This window comes from Epinephelus fuscoguttatus, linkage group LG1, assembly GCF_011397635.1.
Source record: "Epinephelus fuscoguttatus linkage group LG1, E.fuscoguttatus.final_Chr_v1".
Taxonomy (NCBI): domain Eukaryota; kingdom Metazoa; phylum Chordata; class Actinopteri; order Perciformes; family Serranidae; genus Epinephelus; species Epinephelus fuscoguttatus.
The window spans coordinates 31,695,492-31,722,925 of NC_064752.1; the positions used below are offsets into that span (position 1 = coordinate 31,695,492).

The window sequence follows — 27,434 nt, forward strand, 5'->3', positions numbered from 1 at the left end:
AGCCTCCTGACTGTAGCCTGTTTTGTAATGTTCCTGGACAGCAGTAAAAGGATGCATTATCCCAACCAAATCTTACACACGGCTGAATCGGAGGATCTAAAATTGGCTGGAAGAAGCATGTGATGTGATGAAGGTTAGACGCAAATCAGACGGTGATGTAATCTTGTCTCGAGCTAGGTTGCTTTTTCTAGGTGGTTCAAACAGGGTCAAGTCTGTCGTAAGTCAGTGCAGGGTACAAGTGGAGATATTTGGGATGATTAAAAGCGCCTGTGTGAGCATTTCCAGTGTCAAACAGATTATGTACGAGTGAAGGAGAGAGTGTGAAGTGTGATGTAAGTGGAAGTGACTGAAACTTGAGGATCCCTCTTGGACAGCAGCTCGGTCGCAGAGGGACGTGAACTTGATTCCTAGCCGGGACCCACCCCCCTCCCCCAATACTCCTACCCAACCCACCCCTCTAACCCCTGCCCCTCTTTCCTCCTGTCCTCTTGGCTCTGATTTCCCGTAATCTTTCAGATTGCATTTTCCATATATAAACAGCTCTGTCAATATACTGGATGTGCAGGTTGTCTGATTATTTTGATTTGAATACTATACATCTGTGTGTCACTGTTCAATGTTCTCACAGGAGTGGGTCAGAAATCAACTTGCCCAAATTCAAATCTTATTTGCCTTTTATAATCTACCCCTTTATATCCGCCATGCTCTCAAACTTGCAGCAGACTCTACAATACATAGTTGGAGTTTCGTCCACATCCTCTAACGCCATCCGACTGAACTCGTTTCCAGGATAACTGAAATGTTCAACCTTTGCCTTTGCCTGGCGCCATTGTCTCAAGTGCCCGATCGGTACAGCACAAGTGCAACTTTCAATAGAGATGAGAAGAAAGTGAGCCGGCTCACTCCTTTACTACTTCCCTCAAAAACAATGGGTCCCATTCATGAAATGTTGGTAAATCTGCGAGTAGACGTGCACATAAAAAACACTGGAATTAAAAACCTACACCATATTCATGAGCACCGCAGAACACTCTTATCGTACGCACGAGTGTATGTTCATGAATGCAAATCAATCTTAAATTGACAGTGAACATTTTACACACAAAGTCGTTCTGCTCACGTTTCATGAATGAGACCCACTGTGTTTAAAGGGGACCAATTATGTTTTTCCATATTTGGTGTCTTATGTATAGTGTTAAAATGAAGGATGTTCATTTAAATGTGACCAAAGTTTCAAACAATGAGGTAAACATATGTAGAAGTATTATCTGTGAGCAAAATTGCTCAGGCTTCCTTGAACACTATGTTTCAAACACTTTTTGTCTACAGTATGCTACGAGTACAATGTCACAGTGTGCCAGAATTTCTTTATATGGTCTTCTGCTCCAGGCACACTCCTGCAAATGTTAGCATTATGTGGCCTACACTGCTACATGAAGGTAAATGCTAGCATCAGGGAAACACGTAATCATTTCTCCCCAATTTCGGATCCTATTCCTGCTGAAACATGTCCACTTGTGTTTAGAAGCTTTTCTTAAGCCCCATTTCCACCAGACACTTTCAGTATGGTACCTTTGGAAACAAAAGTATCTCTTCACACATGGTACCTAGACCCTAGCGTTTCCACCGTAAACAGTACCCTTGTATGTGGGTGGAGTTGTTGTCACTCACTGCTCCGTCCAGCACTCACTGTATTTCCTCTTTACCGGTGACACAGATGGAAGTCTGCACCTAGTTTATCGTCCACAGAATGAGGTTGCACGCCGATATTTTCAGAACAAAATAAAAACAGGCTGCAGTGAGAGTATCTCTCCATGGGATATTTGAAAATAATGGGTTTGTGCAATTAGTCTTTCTAAGGCAAGCTCAGGGGTTTAGTGTTGCCATAGCCCACGGGAACCATGCTCTGCAACACATTTTTTTTTTCCTCCGGCTTTTGTGATTCTTCATGGGAAAAAGTCTTGCTGTTGTCAGTTACAGTCAATGCTGCAATGACAGTGCAGAGACTCAGAGATATGATTATATTATATTATATTTTTGAAGGGGTCTTAAAGAGACAGGCACTCAACAGAGCATCTAAGACAGAGGGTGAATACAGGTGATCCAGCACAGACAGTATGAGGAATATATAGTGTTTTTTGACCATTAAGGCATCTTAAATACAAATATGAAGCTGAAAACGAGCATAATAGGTCCTCTTTAATGCTCTGTTTGCCACTTGCCTGACTGGGCAAGTTGCCAGATGTTGCTCGACGTGTCATTTTAGGTGCCTCATGCAATCAAGCAATCCTTATTGTTGAGCCCTGTATGTCCATATTTATTTACAGTTATTAAACTATCATTAAGAGTTTAATCTCTGTGAGCTTTACAAAAAGTTCAACCCATCTAATGTGAGAAGAAATATGCTTTGTCTGACAACTCATGACATGTTTTAGGACTCTTCTCAAACTGACACACAGTCCACTCTGTTCCTTATCTCATGTCTTTTATGTCTGTCTTCCTCGGCATGTCTCGGTCTGCCACCCACTCATCCAAGTCTTCTGTCGTCTCTTTCTCTTATTCTGTTCTGATGTCTTTTCCTCTTTCTCCTCTTCTTCCCATCGTAGACTGAGTCCAGGGCTGGGTGGCGCAAGGCCACGTCTCAGCTCCTTGGGGTGCTGTTTCCTGATCCCCTCTTCTCTCCTTCACCTCCATCTCCATGTCTCCATCGCCCCTAGAGAAGCTAACCTCAGTCTTCCTGTCCTGTCTGGCGTGTTGTAGCGTTGTAAGAGTTATGGACTGAAATTGTCCAACAACTGCTCCACGGAGCGATCTGCGGAACTGTTCTTCTGAAAATATGTATTTTGATTGTGGTTCTGCCTTTTCATCGCGAAAAAGGTGAAGACTGAGTGGAAAGATGGATGATGTGACACATTTTTTTATTCAGAGCTACGATACTGGAGGTGGATGCTATGTTGCTATAGGCCCCTTCTGGATTTAAAGTATTCTCTTTGGTTACAGTGATACTGTACCGCACAAGGCTAAATGAGTTTTGAGTTTGTTTTTTCAGTATATGTAGCAAGTGTTTTTCCTTTGTGTGTGTGTGTGTGTGTGTGTGTGTGTATACACAACTAAAAAGTACAAAAGACAGACTGAATTAAAAGTACTGCACACCCACACAGGTGTTTTCACTTACTCTGACTGATTAGACCTCAGTGTGATGGTGGGAGGAGCAACGCTCAGGATTACGTGATGTAACTAGACTCAATGAACCAATAAGAATTGATTGATGTAAGAGATGCTGTAACTTGTCCCACCATGACAGATGCATCCAAACCAACAGCAGAGTCAGGGAGACGCCAATCACCTCTGAAGCCCTGAGAAGAGGTCTAATCAAGCATATTAACTACAAACACCTGTGTGGGTTTAGAGACGGGTATGCGGAGGCTTTAAGGCCCAAAGGAAAGCGATAAATAACACGCCTCATTTAATGCGCGTCAACTGGTGGTCTTGCAGCGCACTACAGGCATCAGATGTGAAATGCAAAATCCATGGGACCAGCCATCCCCTTTCTTCTTTTACTTTTCTTCCAGGTATTTAAAGCCACATAAAGCACAGCTAATCATGTCACTATACGACATTATTTAACTGCTGTTGTTAGGTTTAAGTAGCCATGTAAGTTTTATGACCAGCAGACTTAATGAAAACTTTGATGATGGTACAGGGTGGGTCTGTTGTGCTGACGTAACTACCAATGGTCTAAGCTTTTATTGTTCTTATTTTAAGTATCTGACATGTGTCAACACAACAGCTGAGATTTAAAGTAGTACAGCTGTTTGTAGTGGTAGTTGTTTTTGATCAGCATAACAGAATAACAATTGTATTGTTCATAAAGTTTTAAGACAAGCTAACGGAGCTAACGTCAGCTCTAAGCTGTTGTCCAAAACTGTTGTGTTCTCGCTGCACATCCGTCTCTCTGTCTCTCCTCTCTGCCTCACTGACTTCAGTCACTGGGTCCTCATTTCAAAATCAAAACAAGGTCGGAGAAGGGGCGTCAAAACAGTTTGACATGCCTCATGAAACTGTTGGTGCGTGTTAAGCCACTTAAAACAATAGATATACTTCAAGACGTGCATGTCAGATGCTTTCAGTGCATTTGGGTCTTTAAAATCAATAGTTCTTATATGTTTACTCTTCTTATACGCTGGCTAGTTGGCACAGAGGTGGACTTCCTTATGTTGGTCTCAGAGAAAAGGACTTTCAACAAACTGCTGTCCACTGAGGACAACACCCTCTGCACAGCACATTCACTAAGCAGAGGAGTATGTTCAGTGGTAGACTGCTCTCCCAGTCCATCAACTTTCTCAGACAGACTGAGAAAGTCTTTTGTCCCCCAGGCCATACGGCTATTCAACTCCTTTAGCTATCTACTACCTATCTACCTATCTATCTACCTACCTTTCAATAACAGTTGATATAAAGCAGTCTCGGGAGTACCGTTTTTTTATTTGTATGCATCTAATGTCACTGCCTAAATAAAGCATGTCAAACTCTTTATGGAATGGATCATCAGGGCATTTTGGTCACATGTTTATAATATATGTCCTGAACCTTAGCTTGTCACTCCCTCATCATTTTATTGGCATCAGCCTGTAAAATGACTGGGGAGTGAACACCTTTGTCAACCTATTTCTGTTAATCAGTCAACATCAACCAGCTGGATTCAGTAGAAGAAAAAACAAAAAACATGTCATTAAAACTCTGCACACACACACACACACACACATAGGAGTTTTTCTTTCCTAAAAAGATTAAGCACTCTGGATTGTCTCGCAAATAGTATTAATATCCATCTCCAAACAAAATGTCTTATTAAGCCAAGTGCTCAGGGATCAGAGAGGACAGTGTCCTTACACTTGATTAGGGTGACACTGGGTTGTCATGGGTTTGTCAGATCTTTATCTTAAAATGGAACCCAATCACAAAATCATCCATCATAGAATCATAGAATCCAGATTTTTAACATCGACAACCACTGAATCTCTTTGACTCGAACTTCTTGTCAGTGCCTTGTATTTATCTTGCGTGTTTTATAATCTGACAGACTTCTGTCTGGTTGTTGTCTTTCCCTTCCTCCTATTAGTCTTGTTTTTAGTCCACTCCCCCTCTTTCACTCCTTTCCTGCGCCTTTCTCTCTCACTCTCTCTTAAACCACTTCAGGCCCCAGTGCTCAGGAGGTCGCGCAGCTGCAGGGGCCCATACCCAGGACCCGGCCCCTCTCATCCTTGCTCACTCCTCCCTCCGTTGTCTGTCTCTCCCCTGATACTCATCCAGGCTAAGACCGAACCATAAAAGTCTGCTATGCTATGATTTTCATTGGCTAAAGGTCTTGAGAACTGTCATAATGAGAGGTTTTTAAGACAAGGCAGACTCAAGGATTCACTGATTGCCAATTTAGCACTGTAAGAAAGAAATGTTGTTTTTTTTAAAAAAGGCTAGAGTTGTCTGTTTTCACTTCCCCCTGTCCATTCTTCTCTTCTCTGCTCTGATCTGCGGTGCAGGCGAGGATGGGATTTGCCAGCTGAGCTCACCTTTGTGGAATCTTTCAAGAATGTGGCTTTCGGTAAACTTGTCCTGCCCTCGTGGCCATCTATTCACCTATCTACTTATCCATCCATCCATCGATTTAACCATCCATCCATCCCTCCCTTCCTTCTTCCACCCCCTCCTTCCCCCCCTCCTCCCTCTCCGCTTCTTTCCCAAAGCAGCAAATAATCCCCTGCACCTGCAAAAGCTCCGCACACTGCAGCCTGCCAAGAGTAGAGCGTGTGACCTTGCCTCCGTGACCACAGAGTCTGGGAGAAAGACAGGGAAATGTCGAGAGAGAAAAGAGAGGGTTGTCGATAGAGGAGGATGATGAAAGAGCGAGAAAAAGGGGAGAAAGAGAGGAGAAAAAAACAAAGAGAGAGAAGATTGTTGTTAGTGTAGATATCAGACACATTGAGAACACATTGTGAACCTTGGTCCGGTCTGGGGTCCAGGCCCGCGGCTGGGAACCGGGCTCTCCGGCTATTTTTGTGTTGCCTTTTCTCCCCAGTGATGTCATGCTACTTGTTTCCCAAGAACTGGGACGGGACAAGAGGGAGGCATGAGAATATGCTGCAGCGCTCCCACTCCATCATCTTTACACATTTTGTCCAGATGCCATCAGATGCTGAAGTACAGTAGGTCAGCACATGTCCACATATCACATGCATATATCAACACAGGCTTTTATTTGTTAACATTTATGTACTGAAGCACTAAAATACACAAATTTAATTAATAGAGACACATAAATATACACTATACATCAGGGATCTCAGATTACAGTGAGGCCACCAGCCTGTCCAACTGGGACCACTTAAACACTACAGAAAAAGGAAAAACTTGCAAAACTGCAACTATATACACTCGGAAGCTGAGCGACTGGTGTTTCCTTCTCCTCTCCCTTGCACACAGTATACTGCTTTGCATGTTTAGTCGTGTAATGATGCTTGAGATTGTATTCCTAGGGAACAGCAGCCAGAAGTGGCAGTAAATTACATACAAAATAATCAGCTGTCCACTGCTCTTGAAACTGTCTGCACCCCAGGTAACTCTTCTTCAAGGCTTAAAACTTTATGTTGATAACTTAGCAGTTAAATGCAGCTTACCTGATGTTAAATGTGAAACAAAGAGCTGATTTTTGTGCACCAATCTTTAAAGGAATTTGTTAAGCAAACTTTGTTGTTTTTTTTGTATGCCTCCATGGAGAAAGTTCTTACTGTACTGAAGTAAAGGACGTCTGTGTTTAACAGCAGCAAAACTATATCAAAACATTGTTCAAAACTCTTACACAACTCGTGCAGTACAATCCAAATCTCATTTATCTTCTTTCCAAAACATGTATTTTCGCTAAAAACCTTACTATTTAAAACTGAAATGGAAGTAGGGGTGTGCCATATCATCTAATTCATGATAATACTGGTATAATTTTTAATATGATGTGAAAAATTCATATTGTGATATTTGCGATATTTCAATGCCATATTGTTACCCATGACAAATACAAGCATGGCTGAAAGAGAAATTATTACTGACTCCATGGTGGTTTCGAAAAGAGGAGACGCTTCAGCAGTGTGGAATAAACTGTGGCGTCCTGAGTATTTTACGAACCCGCTCGAACTTCTCAGACTCTTTTAGCAAGTTACCGCTCAGAGGGAACTCATTCAGCGGCTCCTCTGGCAGCAACACAGCGTCTCTCCCTCTCCTCTCTCACCGTGTGCACATGGGAGTCGGTGTTGTGAAGTGATTGTCACAAACCTTTGGTGATGTAAACCTACAAGATGCTTGCGCCTCGACAAACAACTACATATATGTGAATGTGCAGTAGTTACCATAGCATAAGAGCCTGTCACAGGTTACTGTGTGATGATTAGAGGAGAAATGGCAGAGCATAAAGGTCCAGGTGGGAAAAAAGAGAAGGTAATCACCTGTTGATTTTATATATAAATCCCAGGGTACATTTTTGTATTTGGGAGCTGTTTAAGTGTGTAATTTGTGGTATATTTTATTTTGTTGAACTATTAATATTGTATACAGAATCTGAATCTCACTCTGAGTTACTGTTGCTGTTAAAGAAATGAGAGATAGTTTTTAAGTTTTTTAATATTTGAAGGCAAACTGTAAAAAACAAAACAAAACAAAAAAACGTAAAACTATATTATTTATTTTGTTGCAATTTAATGTTCTTAAATAAATCACCCTGAGCGTGCACACGTGAGCGCGGAGCACAGAGAAGCAGTCAGAGCTACAGGCTACAGTGAGGCTAAAAACAGAGTTCATATGACGTTTTTCGAAACAACTTTTTATGTCGCGGCTGCAGCACACTTGGATCACAGATGACCAGTACGGAGATACTTTGTGGATTCAATTTTGTGTTCTTGGACTTTAGTCTGGGGCGCCGTCTGCCATTAGTTGTGCTAGCCGCTCCCCCCGTCAATCTCTGCAAGGGATGTGAGGCCTCTAAAACTTCACCTGAGCCTCCGTCGGCATATGGGTGAGTAGATAATGGCTGAATTTTCATTTTTGGGTGCACTATCCCTTTAATCAGTTAGTTTGTCTGTGTTATTGTGTGTCTTTGGTGTTTTAAAAAGTTAGTTCGGAGTCACTAAAGTCACACAGTAACACAAACTACCAAGTGAGGCCGTGTCCTGTCAGTCAGAACCATGCTTTGATATAGTTTTGCTGTTCTTCAACATGGATCCCTTTTTTTAGATATTTTTTTGGGCATTTTTAAGCCTTTAATTGATAGGACGGACAAGCGTGAAAGGGGGAGAGAGAGAAGGAGTGACATGCAGCAAAGGGCCACAGGCACCGGGCCGCGGCCTTGTACATGGGGCGCCTGTTCTAAAACTAAGCCACCAACACCCCAATTTTGGGATTCTTTGTTCACCTTGGAGGCATGCAAAAAAACAAACTTTTCTTTACGAATTAAATGTAACACACAGTGAGTAATCAATATACAAATGATCATTTGGGGGGTGAAGTATTCTTTAAGCCTTGCAAAAAAAATTGCCCTGCAGTTGGATCTGGTCTGGTTGTGTGGCAGCCCTGTTATATAGACCACTGCCAGTTTATTAACATGCAAGTTCTCTCTGTGTCTGAAAAAACGCACATCACAGAACTACTTGCCTAAATGCAACTGGCTACTGAGTGAAACCACCTGATGTTTTTGTTTTGAGAATGAACCCTTTGTCTCTTTTTCTCCCCCGACTTGTTTCACCAAAGCAATGAGGAGACTGACTATGCAAGGTTAGACTTTGTATAAGATGCATGTGGACAGCTGGGCTGCCTCGGGCGCTGCAAGGTATGATTACTTCTCAGAGAGAGCAATTGAGCAACAGCATGGAGCGATTACTAATATTTTCTTTGTCCATTCCCCCCCTGTGAGTTAAATCGGCTGCATGTTATCTCACTCTCCTCCTATCTCACACACATGTGGACATCACAGAAACCATGTGTGCGTGCACAACACATGCAAACACAAACAAGTAAACAGAGAGAAGAAGACAGAGAGGAGAAGGAACCAGCAGACAGTGTGTGCGAGCTCAGGATGTGTCATGTGTGTTCCATTAGAGGGCAGATTAAAAAGGAGATTTTGTTTTCCACATCAAAGGCCTCGCACTGGGGGATTCCTCCTTGTCTCTCTTCCTCTCCGAGTCTCTCCATCCCTTCCTCTTTGTTTCATGAATAAATAATAAGGGGTAAACCTGGGAAAACAAACTTTTTGACCTCTGAACCCTGGTGTCACGGTCAGAGTTTGCACCTGGACGACTTCCCACAGGAAAGAGGTGGTAGGTCTGTGTGCACGCGAGTGTGTCAATGCATCACGTATGTGTGGGCAGACAGCATTTTCTAAGTGAATCCCATTGGTTAAATTTAAGTTCCCATCGTGCCTTTTTGGCGCAAAAATTCCTTGAATTTTCTGTGGCTGTCTCTTGGTGTTCAATCATAACCTAAACGTGTTACACCCTCCTGTTTTGCTAATGTTGTTTTTGAGGTCAGAACAGATGGAGTAAACTGCAAGTCTTACTCTGCAGTTGCTGTTGGGAAAAACAACTGAGTGAAAACCACAATATGATGAAATGAATGTGTGAAATAACAGTGAGAATTACTCACATGGTGTGAAAAAATAAATCTCTGTGCAGTGAACAACGTGTAAAATTATTTAATATTGTGTGACGTGCCTCACTGTAAAGTTCCCCGACTTTTCCTGCCTGCAATATGCGTCTCCATGATATCCCAGAAATTCAAGAACGAGTTGAACTGAATGCACTCTGCGAAAGGATTTGTCTGCTTACTCGTCTTCCAGCAGGCCTACAGCAGTTGCTTGGTTTTCTCCATTTTCCTCTTTCTGATTCCCTCACTGACAGCTGTGCTGGCTCGGTGTGAAATAAAAAGAAAAAGGCCATAACGCAGCACATTACCATCCCACAAAGCAGATGGAAGGTCTTGCCACACACATGCACTCACTCTCAAATTCCTTCGCTCTGGCATTTTTCAAAATAAATCACGTTATTCTTGATTATCAAAAGCCTTTCAACATGTTGGTGGTCACTCTAAAGGAATGGCAGTAAAAATCTGTTTGGTTGCATGTACAGTTTTTCATCTCCTGCCTTTGACTAGTCAGCTAGGCAGCCGAGGAAAGGTCTCATTAACTATTCAGAGCACCATGTTAACACAGAGGATACATATGGGAGGACTGGGAGCCAATGGATGGAGAAGAGGACAAGGAGAAAGAGGAGAGGAAGAAGAGAGAGTCCAGATTCCAGCAGTTCAGCTCTCCGCCAACGGACGTGTCCAGATGGCCTGGAGAGAGAGGGCCTTTGACTGAGGGACAAAGAGACACTTGTGGACGACAGAATCGAACTCTCGCAAACGCACAGACGCACGCACATACATATGCACACACAGCTGTGAAGTGTATTGTTGGTCTCGGCCCGGGCCGTTAGCTCCTAGCATTGATGGAATGTTTGACTGTCCGCCGCCTCTCGCGCCCTTGAGACATGATGTCACTCCAACAAAACGCCGTCTTTTCAAAGAGAGGCAGCTTTTTATGTGTTCAGGGCCACACAATGAAAAGAGAGAGCAGGCGAGGAGGGAGGAAAAGATATTCAGAGAGAGAGAGAGGAAGGAAGGTGAAGAAAAGCTAGAAAGAGACAGATATGCAGGATTGGATATGCTTGTGATAAATTGAAAGCTAGTTTGATGGTAGTCGTGACAACCCATTAAAGCGGGGTGTGAAGTCCCATTTTCGCCTGCCACAATGATACAGGGGAATGCAGAGGGTGAGTCCGCTGTAAATGTGTCAGAGCGTAAGCGCGCTATTATAGCTTTACTACGGATTTATCACTGGGAATAATTACTGTAAATGATGGTGCTGAGGAATGGTGGAGAGTGGAGGGGTGAAACAGATGGAGAATAAAGAAAAGAGCAAATAAAGTCAATAAGACAAACATTTATGGAAAGATCTGATACGTACCTTTAAATATTCCCAAAGTGGAAACTGCACCAGCGAGAACGGGATCTGAAAAAAAGAAGCAGACAGAGTTTTAATCATCGGGATTATGTCAGCGTTACGTTTTGATTTTCCTGAGGTTCAGGTTTCATCTTTAACCTCCAATCTCCTGCACTTGTCATTCCTGCCACCTTTCTCTGTTTCCTCTCACTCGTCTGACTGCTCCCTTGTTCCTTCTCACTGCTGATGATTAATGAATGAGACGGGCTGTGGTCTGGCAGTGTTGAATGAATAGATGGATAGACGGACGGATGGAGCAGACTTGGAAGGAGGAATAGAGGGATGGAGGGAGAGCTCTGATGGTCGGGGTGCGCGAGCTGCCACTGGAAATACTAAATCGGCTCAGGCAGGAAGTTACAGCGGGAGGAAATTGACGGCAGTGCCAAGGCAAGGGGTAAATGACACACAGTCAGACCACACACACACACAGACAGACACACACATTCACTCTGACATACAGCGACACGCAGACACATGCACAGAAACGGGCATAATTTACAGAAAGACAGCACTAATTCATACAGACACGTATATTCTATGACCGTCCCCTGAGAGTTGAAACTTCAGCAGTGAGAGACCTCTCAGTTGACTGAGATTCTTTATCTCAAGAAGTTGTTTATTTATGTTGTTTATTTGCACAGTACTTCTGGGGATGTTCTGTCTCTCAGATTTAGCTGCAGAGCAAGCACTCCTGACTTTCACGCTGCTCTCCAGGACTGGCAGCTTCGGACAGAGACCCCGGGTGAGTGCGAGAGAGGCAGCTGGCCAGAAGAAGACAGGTTTTGTCCGGTCAGGCTCTGAGAAGTGGTGAATTTATTGCACACAGCAACTTGCTACGAAATAGGTTCTGGCCATAGGTGTAGATTTCCGGAGGGATGCAGGGGACACACTGCCCTCAAAATTTAGAACAAGTGCATCTGTCCCCCGACATAAAAACATGAAAGTAGCAGAGAACTTTATCTTGACAAAAGTAAAGACATTTATATCTGACTTGGGTACAGCCCTTATAAATTCTCTTCTTCACTTTGAGGGACACATTGCGGACACACACACACACATACACACACCCCCACACCCACACCCACACACACACCCACACACCCACACACACACACACACACACACACACACACACACACGTGTATCCTGTCATCTTGCGCTGCAGGAATGGCAGGGCAGGACAGGAAGGAAGAGCAGGAACAAAAACAAAACCAAAGAGAGAAATAAATAAAGTGACACTGCCTCATGTCATCGGTCTTTGATCACAGCAACAAGAGGATCATTCATCCATCTGCACCACCTCCTTCATCATGTTCCATCAGACTACGTTAGCACGTCGGTAAAAGCCGAGGCGATCCAACTCTGAGTCAGCCGGAGCACAAAGACAATAAATGAACTGTGTTTATGCCTCTTAATGAGCTTATTAGGCACTTAGTCCAAATGAACTGACCTCATATATAAACACTCTGAAGTGGAATAATTTAAAAGGTGTGTGCTGCATCTGCTCTCTGAGAGCTGAAAACACATTTTTTAAGATCTTTATAATGACTTGGAGTTTTATTAAAAGTCATTTTAGAAACAAAAGTATAGACATGAAGCTGTCAGAACAAGAGTAAATTCAACTGAGCACAGCAAATTAGGTTTCGGAAATTACTAAGCCTGATGTACAATAACAGTTGATATTAAGAAAAGCAATCTATCATGTCTAGTGAGTAAATATTTAAATAGTCCAAAACCAAACCAAAGTATGTGAAGGCCCATCTCTGAACCAACAACACATCGAACCTTGAAGCAGATGGGCTACAGCAGCAGAAGACCACACCAGGTGCCACTCCTGTCAACTAACAACAGGAAACTGAGGCTACAACTCACACAGGCTCACCAAAACTGGACAATAGAAGATTGTAAAAACGTTGCCTGGTCTGATGAGTCTGGATCTCTGCTGTGACATTCAGATGGTAGGGTCAGAATTTGAATGCATGAAAGCATGGATCCACCCTGCCTTGTATCAACGGTTCAGGCCGCTGGTGGTGGTGTAATGGTGTGGGGGATATTTTCTTGGCACACTTTGGGCCCCTTAGTACCAACTGAGCATGGTTTAAACACCACAGCCTGCCTGAGTGTTGTTGCTAACCGTGTCCATCCCTTTATGACCACAGTGTACCCATCTTCTGATGGCTACTTCCAGCAGGATAACGCACCATGTCACAAAGCTCAAATCATCTCACACCAGTGTCTTGAACATGACAATGAGTTCACTGTACTCCAATGGCCTCAACAGTCACCAGATCTCAATCCAACAGAGCACCTGTGGGATGTGTGTTTGAGGAAAGTTCCCAGCACCTTGCTGGATCTATGACACCAAGAATTATGGCAGTTGAAGGCAAAAATTCAGTCCAACCCGGTACTAGCAAGGTGTACCTAATAAAGTGGCTGGTAAATATATGTTGTACAAACAGACAGAAACACGTGACCAGTACTCTATCTAGTACTCGTGCCTATCATGCTCTGAATCTCAGCTGAAATGATGACTCTCATTGGAAGATTTCTATAAGCTGTAGCTACAGTAGCTAAAAAATGTTTCCAGCTGACTCATTATAAAAACAAGAATCTTGTAAAAGGGTCTTAAACATGCACATGATGGCTGCAAATATAATATAATTCTAAAAGACTAAAGCTAAGGAGCATGTTGTGTATTTCAGGGTTGTTAGGGATAGTTGGTATTGTGACCTCATCTTTGATTGATTTGGATGCTTACAAGTGGAGCATCAGATGCTTTAGTGTTTGTATTTTCCGAACAGCATACTTTACTTTCACTACAGAAAAGGACCTGTGGATGTAGAAATCAATGAGTTTTACCCTATTTTCACACGTTTGGCTGAGGCTGCTGAAGTGTAAAAATCCCCAAACCAAATAAAGAGCATGTAGAGCTGCTATTGTTTATCTTGATTCAGAAAGCGCATCAACTTGGCTTCCACAAAATGGATGCTCCAGTTTTAGCAGGTGAATCTATAGTCTACAAATACTGCATTCAGAAATATAAATTATTTATTAAATGCTCTTCAGCCCAATCAAACAATCAATAGTTACTTGATAAAGCCAGTCCAGTACATGGAACTAACAGAAAAGTTTCAGTGGAAACTCTCCGTGCCCATCTAGTCTATCCAGGCATAAACAAGCAAATTCTCTCAGTCCTTGGAGATGTTAAAAAACCTGTATGTAGGTCTGGTATCAAGCCCATTCAAAGTGGAGCATTATACCATGAGGAGTGAGTGCACCTCTGTTTTCCAACTGTGGTGAGATGAGAGAGCTTAAAAAAAAAAAAAAAAGGAATAAAAGTGCACCTGTCTTTTATTACCATCTCCATGAATTCAGGGTTTTTTTCCAGTCCAGGAGAGACAGAGAGAAAATGGAGGCAGGTGCTGAGGTAATAACCACTATTATACTGAATATAAGCACAACTGCTATCAGCAAAAACAAAGTGATAGTGAAAGTAAGTGAATCTATGGAGAGACTCATTTCATATTCATACTTCACAATTGTCTCATAATTGACCTATGGCTAAGTCCCGCCCTCAAATGCGATGAGCCAATCACAGTGCGTATAGCCATTCCCATACACTCAGACGTTCTCTGCCAGGCCATAAATGATGAATATATCCCTCCAATGCGTAGTTTAGGCCCTTTTGGTTACTTCTCAATGACATCTGATTGTTATGTCCCCAAAAATCATCAGCTGCCTCCTGCGAAATGCCGTGTACTGTGACACCTGCCATAGCGCCGGTCACTGAATGTTGATAGTTTGTCCGAGTGAGTGGAGGGGGGCGTGGCTTAGCCATAGGTCAATTGAGTATCTTGATTTATTCAGTGTTTTTACCACTTTAAATCACCAGGTCTGTTTGTTTTGGAGAGGAAGAGACCTCTGCGGATAATTCAGCTCCTGGTTAAAACCTCCTGAACAATGAACAAAGAAGAAATGAGAAGAAGTTTCAGCTGGTTTCAATCTGCAATGTTCACTACTAGATGCCGCAAAACCCTCCTAAATCTTACATACTGGACCTCTAAGTAATGTAATGTCTCTCGTGAAAGAAAGAAACATCTGAAAGAGAGGTGGCAAAAGAGTCATTTCAAACTGGAGGACTTTTTGAACAACTGCAATGAGTGGAGAGACACGGAGGGAAGGAGAGGGTGGCTGTGCGGAGGATCTGGAAAGAGTGATCCACCAATGATTTATGACTTGGTTCGACACCCCCGGCACACGGAGCATGTGTGCGTGTGTGTGTGTGTGTGTGTGTGTGTGTGTGAGTGTGAGAGTGTGTGTGCGCGTAGCCTGGCAGAGATGGAATGTCTGAAAACCACATGTGGCCTGATTAAAATTGATAAGCCATTTATAGTTAAGGGAAGGCTGAGGGCACTCACACTCTCTCAAACTCACTCTCTCTCTCACACACACACACACACACACACACACACACATTTGAAGCATGTTTGAACCTGAGTAGATGTGGCATAGGGCAGAATCCAACTGTGTGTTTGTTTATTTGAGATATAAAATCAGATGTAGAGGGTGGAGGACATGTGAGCTAATAACTGTTGTGTTATTTTTTCCAGTTCTGACTCCCATTCGTCTCACATCAACACGCTCTGACCCACCAGTGCAATGATGTTGGTGTAGCGATGCAAGGAGACGACAGACGTGATAAATCTCTCAGCTGAATAGAAATGAAGACAGGTAGAGACAGAAAGAGAAGTGGTGAAGAAAGGAGATAGGACATGTAATCAGTCTCGTCCTCCTTCTCTTTCTCGTTCTTAAACCAGAGCATCACCCCTCTGTGAACGTCCCAATCAAACATCAAGTCTTTTCATTTTCTATCCGGCCCAGAGATGCGTGCAGCGTGTTACCTGCTGTGGAATGAATTTCACCACAACTTCAATCCTTGTGTCACTGCTCCGACTTGCTCTAAAAACACAAGCAAGATTTTTCAAAACAGCCCAGGGGAGCAAGTTGCTCTTGCTATTGTTTTTAAGGCGGGGTAACCGTGGAGATAGACATGTGCATCATCATTGCACCTGATAGATGGAGGATTGCTCACAACCTCACTGACCCTGCAGTTTGGAACGAAGATAGATCATTTGAACACAGAGATGTGCTGCCAAAGGTGGATGAAATACTCTTTACTAATCTGTCTATGACCTGATCAAGAGATTTCGGCAAGCTACACCACTCAGAGCTGCTTTTATTTTGAAATTCCATCTAACATTCAAGGGAAAATTTACTTTTCTCATACAATGGCTGTAAACGTTCATGAACATGTAAGAAGAGAAAGGCAAATCCTCACACGACATACCAACGATGCAAAGTAACTCTACAATTTCAACATCTCATGCACAGATACAGAATCAGACACTGTGGGAACCGAGATGTTAAATCGTTGTCTGACTCCTCAGGCAAACCAGCTAATCTCTGCACAGTATCAGAGATCTGAGAATACAGTTCACAAGGAATAATGTGCGACAGTTATTATTCAATGGTATCATTGTGCAAGTGCCTTAAGGTGCAATAACACCCCTCCAAAATGTCTTTTTTAAAATCACTGTCTTGCTCAACCAAGGGACAGATAATGATCAATATAAATAATATAACGAGGGGTAGTGGGTATGAAACTAGCCCTTCGGAGTGAGGGATTTCAAATGCTGACTTGCCAGCGAGGGGTAGACGTTGTCATGGTTACCACCAAGCAAGAGACGGGGGGAAAAGTTCATACATGTACATATAATTTCGCGAATAAACATGGGACTTTTGTAAAAACGTTTTTGAATAACTGTATATTTGTGTAGAGAACGGTGTAACAATTTTTTATTGCTATTCACGATGTCTAGATTGGAGTTGACAGAAAGCTAGCCAGCTAGCTAATGTTACCGTCATCAGGTTTCTTGTTAGCTAGCTAGCTAGCTCCCACTATCTGGCATCTGTCATCTGTCCTGTTCTGCAGAACTGTCGGATTTTTCACATTACGATAACACGCCTGCTAGTATAACTATGCTGCCTTGTAATGTTAGCTGGTTAGCTAGCTAGCTTGTCGTACATATCATTTCGTCGTCTGTCATTCATCAAACAAAGCACGATGAATACAGCAAACGTGACTGTAGGATGAACTCAACTGGAGACTCCATTGTAGATGCCAGTTGGAAATGTAGATGACTCATGGCTTCCTGTTTAAAATAGTAACATATGCGTGAACGTAACCGACGCAGTGACGTAGTGAGTGGTGTACCAATTCCTAGGGAAAGATTTCAACCCCTACCTGTTGTTGCTTCATTTTGAGGGCCAAGGGGTAGTGGGCAATGGCTAGGGGTAGGGCCAAGGGCTAAGGGGTAGGGACAAGGGGGGGTATTGGGATTGGGCCTAAATCTTTTGCTTTTTGTTTTCTGAAATTTTATGTTGTTTTATTTGTGACTGAAACTTTGCACTCTTCATACTGTGCATCGACCGTGCATACAACCTGTTGCAGTTGCTCCTGCTCATTTTTTTATTTTTAAAAACTTAACCCGCCCACCCCTGTATTTTGTTTTAAGCTAAACCAAAGTGTATTACTTTTCTAAAACTTGGGACTGGATGGTTAAAACATTTTTAAATCTCATTTTGCATACAGTGTTTTGTCACATGAGCATGTTTCAATTCAATTTTTGTATTAACTATCAGGAAAATACCGTGTGTCATTTCAGCTGTGAAAATTTATACATTTAGGTCAACAGCCAGTTAAGGGCTCAGTATATTGCTTAGGGACACAGTGAGGGACCACCTGGCTGTAACTGGTTGCAGGTGCTGAGCTAGAAGTCAAAAGGGGACATTTTCTCTAACCATTAGGTCAGTGGGCGAACCGAATGGTTTTAATATTCTAGAGTTACAAAGTGGTCTGCCACAAGTGTTGAGGGCACATTTAGACCTGAGCTATGTTATGGTAGACTAACACAGAGCCATGCAGACAGCCAGGGTCGTGCCACGCTAGACGAGCACGAAGACAGCCGGCAGCATAAAATCCAGACTGCTGCATGCTGCTAACTGCTGACTCTGTCTCGTTCCCCTGCCTAGTAAAATGCCTCAGCTACCATGGCCTATTCAGCGCCCTGAAGCCAAGCCAAACTTGCTGCGTGAGCATATGTGAGTGTGTGTGTGTGTGTGTAGATGACGGCCTCTCAAAGTAGACAGGATTTCATAAATCTCAGTAAAACAATGAAGACCAGATATCTGTTAGCATCATCAGGACATAAATTATCAGGATCCCACAATGACACCATCAAAATGTTTGCGAGGCAAAGAAGGGAGAGCATGTTTGAGTCTAGTTTCAGTGTATCATTTTACAGACTAAATGTGTAGCTGTTATTTAAATGATGGGTTAGCGGAGGAAATCACTACTCTGCAGGCAGAGCAGCAGTGATGTTTATGTCCATTGAAAATGACTGAGGTTTTCCTCTGCCTGCCAAAACTTTACTAGCTCACTCAGCTCCAGCTTGAGCCAATCAGCTCACTTGCATGGCCATGTGAGCAGTAACCGAATCATAACGATAACCAGGGAGACGAACACGCCCAGTGCGTTTAACACATTGTTGAGGTCTGTGAACATGACCTATCGCTTGACATAAAAATCTTGACACAAAACACACACACTCAAGGAACAGAGGAATGAGTGTTCACCTCTAAAGCTATCGAGTACTGAGGTTTACAGTTGCAAAAATGTAAACAAAGTAGATTTGTTCAGCCATGCCAGATGCTCAACAACTACTGGATAGATTGTGATACAATTTTTTAGACATTCATGGTCCCCAGGGGATGAATCCTGACTTTTCCCCCAGCAGCATCTGCACATGTCTGGTTCAGAGTGAAATGTTTTGACAACTGGGATGGATTACCAAATGAAGTGAGTTTTCATGCAAAAATTCCAAACATCCTTTGGTTCCATGTTTTAAAATGAAAATTGGCAAAATAAAACGCTAATTTATGTGCTTTTCTATCCACTGCTGTAACATGAATATTGACAGTTGGTTCACTGAGATAAGCAGTAGGTGGTGTTAACTCTCCAAATAGGTGCCACTGTGGAAGAGATCACATCAAGATGACGTAATTAAAGGAATGTCAGTCCAACCTCAAATGAAGGAAAACAATGCATCTATAGTAACAGAGAGCACACTGGACAATGACAACAAACGGCCCCATTTCCACAGAACACTTTCGGTATGGTACCTTTGGAACTAAAAGTAACCCTTCAGACATGGTACCTCGATCTTAGGTCTGTTAAAGGTTTATCAACAAACAGTACTCTTAAAGGATAACTTCGGTATTTTTCAACCTGGGCCCTATTTCCCCATGTGTATGTGTGCGTATGATTCATAGGTACAACTCGTTCTAAAATTGGTTCAGTATTGAGGGAGGCGGATGCAGCCGGCAGCCGCGAAACGAGCTAAAACGGTAAAGGGGGCAAATGCGTCCCGTATGAGTTTGCGCATTAAAAGTGCTTTTTTTCGCCACTGACCGGTTCAGATCGCCAGTGCTATCTCTGTAAATAGCCTACTAAACGTTTTATGTCAACGTTAGTTGTCTATTAATGTTACAGATAGGCATGATTGACAAAGTTTTCTGCTTAGCTCCCACATTAACGTTAGCAGTTATATTTTAGTTTGATGCTGGCGACACCAGCCCCTCCACTCACTAGCAGCTGAGCAGCTGGTGTCGCCAGCATCAAACTAAAATATAACTGCTAACGTTAATGTGGGAGCTAAGCAGAAAACTTTGTCAATCATGCCCGTCAACATTAATAGACAATGTTAGTTTGACAAGACAACACAATTATGTGTGTCTGAAAAGTTATGTTAACTGTAAAGTCGCAGATTGAAGCTGAAAAAACGTTTGGTTTCTCCCATAACCCCTGGTTCTCTGATCACATAGTGAGATAGAAACAGGAGCATCCTGAGCCTAAACTATCAACTCTATTTGATCAGCAACGAAAATATGGTGCCAATTCACCAGAAGCACAGAAAATAAACAGGGCTGTAGATAAATACATTTGTATGGACAGATCTTGTTTCTGGTTGTTATTTTTTGGGGGGATTTTTTGTTGTTATCATTGATGTTTCTGTTCTGATCTTTATTTAAAAAATGACTCTTAATTTTTTGCTGCTGTATCGAAAATGGTAGCGAATACTGAATATTTTCCTGGGTATCGATATTGAGGTTGAAATTTTAGTATCGTGACAACCCTACTGACTAGCAAAGAAAGAAAATAAAAAACAAAAACAACTGCTCGACTTCATGCAATCTCAGCTGAATGAGGGGTCGCCGACTGACGAAATAAATCTCAGACTTTTAAAAGGCAGCTCTAAGTACAGTAGTATAGTATAGTGTAGTATAGTATAGTAACAGTCATATGAAGTGACTATTAGTTGAACAGAATAAACAATTTGATGGTGTCATCTTGAGCTGGACTCTGGAACATTACATTATAATATACATAATAATAATAATAAAGTATCTAAATATCTAATATAGCCGAAGCCCTACATTTTTTTACCCATCTCTCTCATCCAGCTCTAACAGGGGTATTTTAAGGATAAGACATTTTTTTGATTAGGCAAAAAAAATCATCTGTCTATTGGACCAGGCCCTGCACTGAGTAGTTTTTATCTGTTGCTTTGCTAAAATGAGCAGCAAACCTCAGATAAATCTTCTGTTAACACAATTGTGAGGTCCTCTGTTTCTGCTTCCAGTGTCTACCCTCAAATCTCTGGCCCTAATAATACATCTGGCTGTCTAAACTACTGCATATATTCCTGTTCACTGCCTGATTCAAACCTCCATCAAATACTTCCTTCTCTTCCCTGCTGACCACTCACTTCCTCTGATGTGGCGTCTTGCAGCACTTTAAAGCAAACAGAGAGGATCACAATGGTAACTTCTGAGGTTAGAGCCACATTTGCCATTGTATACCTGTTTTTGATAAAAACCATGCCAAAGTATGACTCTGCAACTTGGCCACAGAGTAAAAACTGTGCTCCAGGAGCTCAGCAGCATCTGCTCCCAAAGCCCACAAACATCTGTGTCATCCAGCTGGCCTCCAGGGAGCGGATTCCACTGCTGGGAAACACATGACCAGCTCTCACACAGACCTGCTATCCTGCATGTGTGTCTGCATTTTTGTATGAATATGTCGGCATGCTTAATTATATTTCCGCTAGTGTGTGTGTGTGTGTGTGTGTGTGTGTGTGTGTGTGTGTGTGTGTGTCTGAAGAGCTGGATTTAATGTTTACCGGCTGACACATTTTGTCACTGATCAAAGGTGACAGTGCCACTTGCTGTGACTGTCAGGTACTATATTACAGGAATATGGAGATCGCGTCTGCTGTGTCACTTTGCTGACAGTGCTCCAGTTTCTGTGTGTGTGTCTGTGTGTGTGTATATGCGTCCTTGCCAACTGTATTAAGGCTAACTTTATTAGTATTCAGAGAGGCTTCGGGCTGTCACAGGTCCTTAGGCACTCAGTGGAGGGCAGGAAAAACACATGTCAAAATATATTCACATTGAGCCTGATTGCAGGCAAGCCAGTTGGCTGCAATTTGACAAATGACATTTAATAGGTCATACTGGAGCCTCTGCATACTGATGAGCATTTAGAGAGAGAGAAAGAATAAGGAAGATGGATATTAAGATGGAGAGACAAGCAGACAAATTTATAGATGGCCAAAGCAACAGATGAGACATTATTCATCTTTTCCAGCAGAGTCCTTTCCAACCTCATCCCTTAATGTTTGCAGTTTTCCTACTTTAAAACATCTACCTGCTGCTTCTGCTGTGGGACAGCTCTCCAAAACCAACTTTACAGAAAACCAACATTCAGATTTCCAACAAAATGTAATTTATCTCAGCATGTCTGATATTTAGCGTGATATCGTACCATTGAGATCATGTAAAGATAGCTTGATACAATCCACCATGGCTGGAGGGTTCTTGTTAAAACCAGCAGCAACAGGATAACTTAAACAAACATTTGGTGAATCATTTGACTACCACTGTAAACTCTAAACGTATGACTAACATTACTTGACTACTGCTTGCTGTTATGTTAACGGAAAACTCTCACTTGTAACAAAAAAGACTAAGTAGGGTTTCAGATTGAAAACAGCCCTGCGTTCAAACAGCACAGGGGTTTGCATTAACGAGGGATGTTGTCTAGGGTACCAGTGAAACAATGAAATACGATGCAGGTAGTCCAGCTCTGACAAGTTATCACAGCGCCAACTATTTTATCTTTCATCAGGACGATTGCGAGGTAAACCGCTGAAGTGCAGCGTTCATGTTCAAAGTACTTGGAGCAAAGTGTGCATGCATGTATTTAATTGGCCAACACACTGCCTTGTCTTTGCAGCAGAAGTTGAGTCAACTTTTATGCTGGTGCCCTCTGAGTTGGCCACCCACTCTGCACCAACGAGCTGGCCTCATTCAAATAAATGAGAGGTCTGCATTTTCTTCACATAGGGCTCAAGTGAGTCTGAACGCAGCCTAAGGGCTCATTTATACTTCCTTTACATACAGAAATAGATCTGTCCTTTCAACTGTTATAACTGTCATTGCTATGTTGACATAGATACATCAGCAAGAAGAGTCCAAAGTTTTTTTAAAGGTAGGATCTGGAGGATTTTCAAACAAAACAAAATATAGACATATACAAATGAAATCCTGCTTAATCATCACCTATGGGCTTCTACTCATGTGTGGTGGTGACTCTGTTTGCAGAGCTCCTGCCCTTTAACTGTATTTTGATGTTTTTGTGAGCTCGGACCGCTTCTGGGCGGAGATTTCCCCAGCCAATGAGAGAGCGCAGGTGCCGTGCCCAAGCGTGTCCGAGCATGCACCAGTGCGAGCCTTGCCTGAACCTCTTCTGTGAAGCCTTCTTCCATACCTCCGGGCTCCATACAACCGGGAGAGTTGAGCCAGATAGGAGGCACCAAATTTGAATGTGTGTTTACAAACAGCAACTGGAAAATCCTCCAGGCCCTACCTTTAAAACAAACATGGCGGAGGTGGAGGAGGTCATTATAATGTACCTTTTCAAGTATTGTAGAGGGTGGCGGTCTATGAGGCCGGTAAATGCATCGCAACATGTGGACGTGGAGAATTGTTTTGGTTATATTACTGATTAAATTATATCTTCCATTTTTAACATGTCTTTGTCATGTCCAACGCTTTCTCACTTGAAATACGCTACACTGCCCCCACAGTTTCTGGTGGTACTGCTCCGTTTCTTCAACAACAACAACAACAAAAAAACTACCGTGAAATTTTTACTGAACCACGAAAATGTCAGTCATACCGTTGCAACCCTAGAGTGTACAGCCATGCTGTAAGACTCGAGCTAAATGCTAACATCAATATGAACACCATCTTGATTTGGAGTGTTAGGTTACAGATGTCTGCTGAGTACAGCTGAGGCTGATGATAATATCAGCAGTTTAATAGTTTTGCAGGTATGCAGATATAAACCAAAGTTTGGGACGAATTAAAAGCGCAAGACGTTTATCAAAGATTTTACAACTCATTTTCAGCTAAGCATGACTGTGTAATAAAGTTAATGACAATCCATTTAAAAGTTATTGAGACAATTCGCTCAAAACCACAAACCACAAAGAAACCTGCAAGTTGTGCTGGTGGAAAAGCCAATGAATCATCACAGTCATGATCACTCATCATCTGGGCACCATGGATATCTGTAACTAATTTCACTGCAATCCATCCAATAGTTGTTAAGATATTTGAGTCTAAACTGAAGTAATGGACCAACTTCGCCATCCACAGAGCCACGCCACCAGTGTGGCTAAAAATAGACTCAGATTTAAACACAACCTGCCTTTTTCTGTGGCAAGTGAATAAATAAAAACTCAGAAACATAAAATTCAGTTCATTTGTGATTCTGAAAGCATGCAACAATACTTTACAGTTAATGACATTGTTTACTGTCATTACAATGACAAAAATGGCGCCCTCCCAGATTTTACTGCTATATTATGAAATCCCAGACACAAATAACAGTATTCAGAAAAACCACTACTCGTGCTCTAACTCAGTCAAGACACTGTGGTGCAATCTGGAACCCAACGACTTGCGCACTTGCAGCCCCTTCTGCTCAGTTCTTGCCACCAGATGTGGAGCGAATGAGCAAAAGAGCAAATGATTCATGAGCCAGAGAAGTCTGCTGGATCCTCTGTTAGTATTTGATACCACTGACCATTCCAAATCCATTTGGCAAAACCTCCCACGCCTGTGGATTTGGAATTTACCAAATGTACCATTTCAAATAAGACCATGTGTACTCTCTCAAATTCAATTTATACGCAAAATAAAATCAACAATGGTTCTTTTTAAATGTTTAAGTAGTCATTTTAAGAAACGGTGAGTCACTTAAGAGGTCAGGTTGAGACCAGAGCAACAGTTTAACCCGTTGTCCTTTTGTTTTACTCAGTACCTTACAGCAGTAGCTTTTAAACTGCATCAGTCTCAGTATTCAGCTTGCACACTGAAACTATTTTTGTACGAGTAAAGTACATCCTGTAGACCTGAACTCTGTTTGCAAAAGCGTCCAACACTGTCCTCTGACAGTCAGACAAGGAATAAATGAGATTTAATTTTTATTGGAGAAGAGCTTTTGAGAGAAAGCAGATAGGAGTCAGATGGTGAAGCGATCAACAGCAGCCTTATTCAAAGTGAGAAATCACTGTGGGCCATGTGAAGACCAAAAGACACACACACAAAAAATCATACGGAGCAGCCAGGCGGAGCAAAGCCCCGGGTCTAAGTCCACATTTATTACCTGCTAATGCAACAGGGCTGTATGCTGCACTCACTTGCCAAAGTCATACACAAAAACATTCGGACACACCCACATTCCATCTGCCGTGTGTCACCAAAGTATGAAGAGAAACTGACTGTGGTGACACGCTGATAACAAATAGACGGAGATCAGATTTTAATATGTTGAAAGCTGATAAAGTCATTAATCATGGCAGAGAGGCAGGTGGCGTTGGACACCTCTGCATGCGACTGTGCCAAGTGTTCAACCTCAGTCTTAGAAAGTCACTGAGCGAGAAGAAGCCAGACCTGTTTGTCTGTCAGTTGAAGGACGATCTGGATGTAAATATGGAGACAGAGAACACGCACACAGGAGCGCACGCAAGCACAAATACAAAAACAAGCATGAAACACTGCGCAGCTGAGTACATGCCAGAGAAAGCACAAGCACACACACACACACACACACACACAGGCGTGTTGCTGGTTACTGCTTTTCTAATGAAGTATGACAGATATGAGATAAGGATGCATGTTGCAATACTCTGAGCTCAGAGTAAACGGTGAGTGGTGGGCAGCAATTATTTCCCTAAAATAACTCCAGCTGGACTGTTTTGGAATTCCTTCTCCGGTCAGTGGATAGAATTGATATATATATATGTTTAAGACATATTTTAAGATATTGAAAATATATATCATGATAAGGCAAATTTATATATATACATATATAAACAGCAACTAGAAGCACAAGCAAAATAAAAACTTCACACTTAACTTCCATGTAAGATGCACTTTTTTTTTTTTTTTTTTTTTTTTTTAAATGAAGCAGAATCACACACTTATGTTATTTCCAAATGTAATTTCCCTGCAAAAGTTCGGCCAGACACTTTAAACATTACAAAAAAAACATCTGTTAGTTATCTGTTAAAGATGTCATTCTATATTTTGAATGCAAAATGTTATTTCAAAGAAAATGTTAAACATTTAAATGGGAACAAAAGCAATTCATCTGAAAGAATGTCCATATTTCTATATTTTTATTCAAGTCCTTAAATATATAAACTCTAAAATTACGGCAGCACAATAAATATAGAAACAATTGTGCTATAAATGAAAAAGTTTTATCTGCATTGTATTTTTTACAAATAAGTAATTATGTATTTATTCTCCTTTTTACTGTATTAAATCTATATTATTTTTACATGATTTATATTATTATATTATATATTTTATAACATTAAACATATTTATATGATTTATATTATTTTTGATACCTTACACTTTTGTTATGTAAAATATAAACTTAAAAAAAAAACACTTTAAAATCTCATCCTGTTAGCAGTTTATCATAACTTCATTAAAATTATAATTTCGACAAAAAAGAAATGCTGTCAAACAATATTTTGATGCAATCTCACGTGGTCTTGATAAATGATGTCAATGAAAGTCAATAAATAATATTATCACATTGTCATCAAAGTGTAGTAATTAAGTAAGTTGTGTAATAAAATGTGTATTTTTAAACACAACTAGCAGCTGTAAATTAGGCTGCACTAGCCTACTGAATTTTCCAACGTCGTCCCTTTTTTAAACACACACACATGGGCTGTTAATTGTTTCCCTGCTACGGGCAGCTCTATGTTATGTTTCTAAACACTGGATGTGCACATATGAGCTAATATCACACCTAGTAACTGCAGTGACGACACACGTTACACCCGACAGTGACGCTGCAAAAAACCCCTGGCTAAACATCGGAACACAGGAGGAATTTGTATGTGTACAGTCCAATAAGAGAGACGGAGAGTGTGTGTGTGTGTGTGTGTGTGTGTGTGTGTGTGTGTGTGTGTGTGTGTGTGGCACCTAAGTACACCTCAGGGACACAGGGGTTCAGGGCCTTTTAAATAAATAAACAAACACATAAATAAAGTCAATCGATAGAGGGAGCCTGATCCGGCACTCCGGGCCTGTGTTTGGCCTCTCACTTCATAAGAGAGGCCTGGGGGAGAGACAGAGGGAGGAGGGAGGGCATGGAGGGGGAAACTGAGAGTGCCAGAGAGAAAGAGAGAGAGAGGGGGAGAGAGAGAGAAAAGGTTGGATTACTTCTCTCCTGGTGGTTATATAGTGCTGTTAGTGGAAGCCAAGGTCTGCTCTCCCTATAACAGAAAACAGACCCCCATATGCTGTCTTCAAGCACACACACACACACACACACACACACACACACACACACCTGTCTTTACACTCCCCTGAGGCACACTTCACACAAATCATATGCCTATCCAAACTTAAACCTATAACACATACAAAGCATAACTCCCCTTGTGCTTGGTGCAGTTCCTCAAAACCTAAATTTGTCACAGATTAGAGACCGTTGGAGGCCGTGCAGTTGTGAGCATCCTGCAGCATGAGCACGTGTCCCTTTAAGGCCCAAACTGAGGAACTATGAGGAGTGTTCTGCCTTAAGCGACTGGCAATCACTCATCCCAACCTTTCCAGCTCCTCGGCGCTGTAAAAACTA

General features: G+C 42.0%; 1 protein-coding gene across 1 annotated transcript in view; it reads right to left on the bottom strand.

Annotated features, from left to right (window-relative positions):
• Positions 1-27,434, bottom strand: part of slc25a26 (solute carrier family 25 member 26) — a 79,031-nt gene that overhangs the window by 16,286 nt on the left and 35,311 nt on the right. Inside the window, exons 6-7 of the mRNA XM_049590783.1 lie at positions 11,045-11,089; positions 5,765-5,834 (exon numbers count right to left, since the gene is read on the bottom strand). Of these exons, the coding sequence (XP_049446740.1) occupies positions 5,765-5,834; positions 11,045-11,089 (115 nt within the window). The remainder of the gene's footprint in view (positions 1-5,764; positions 5,835-11,044; positions 11,090-27,434) is intronic.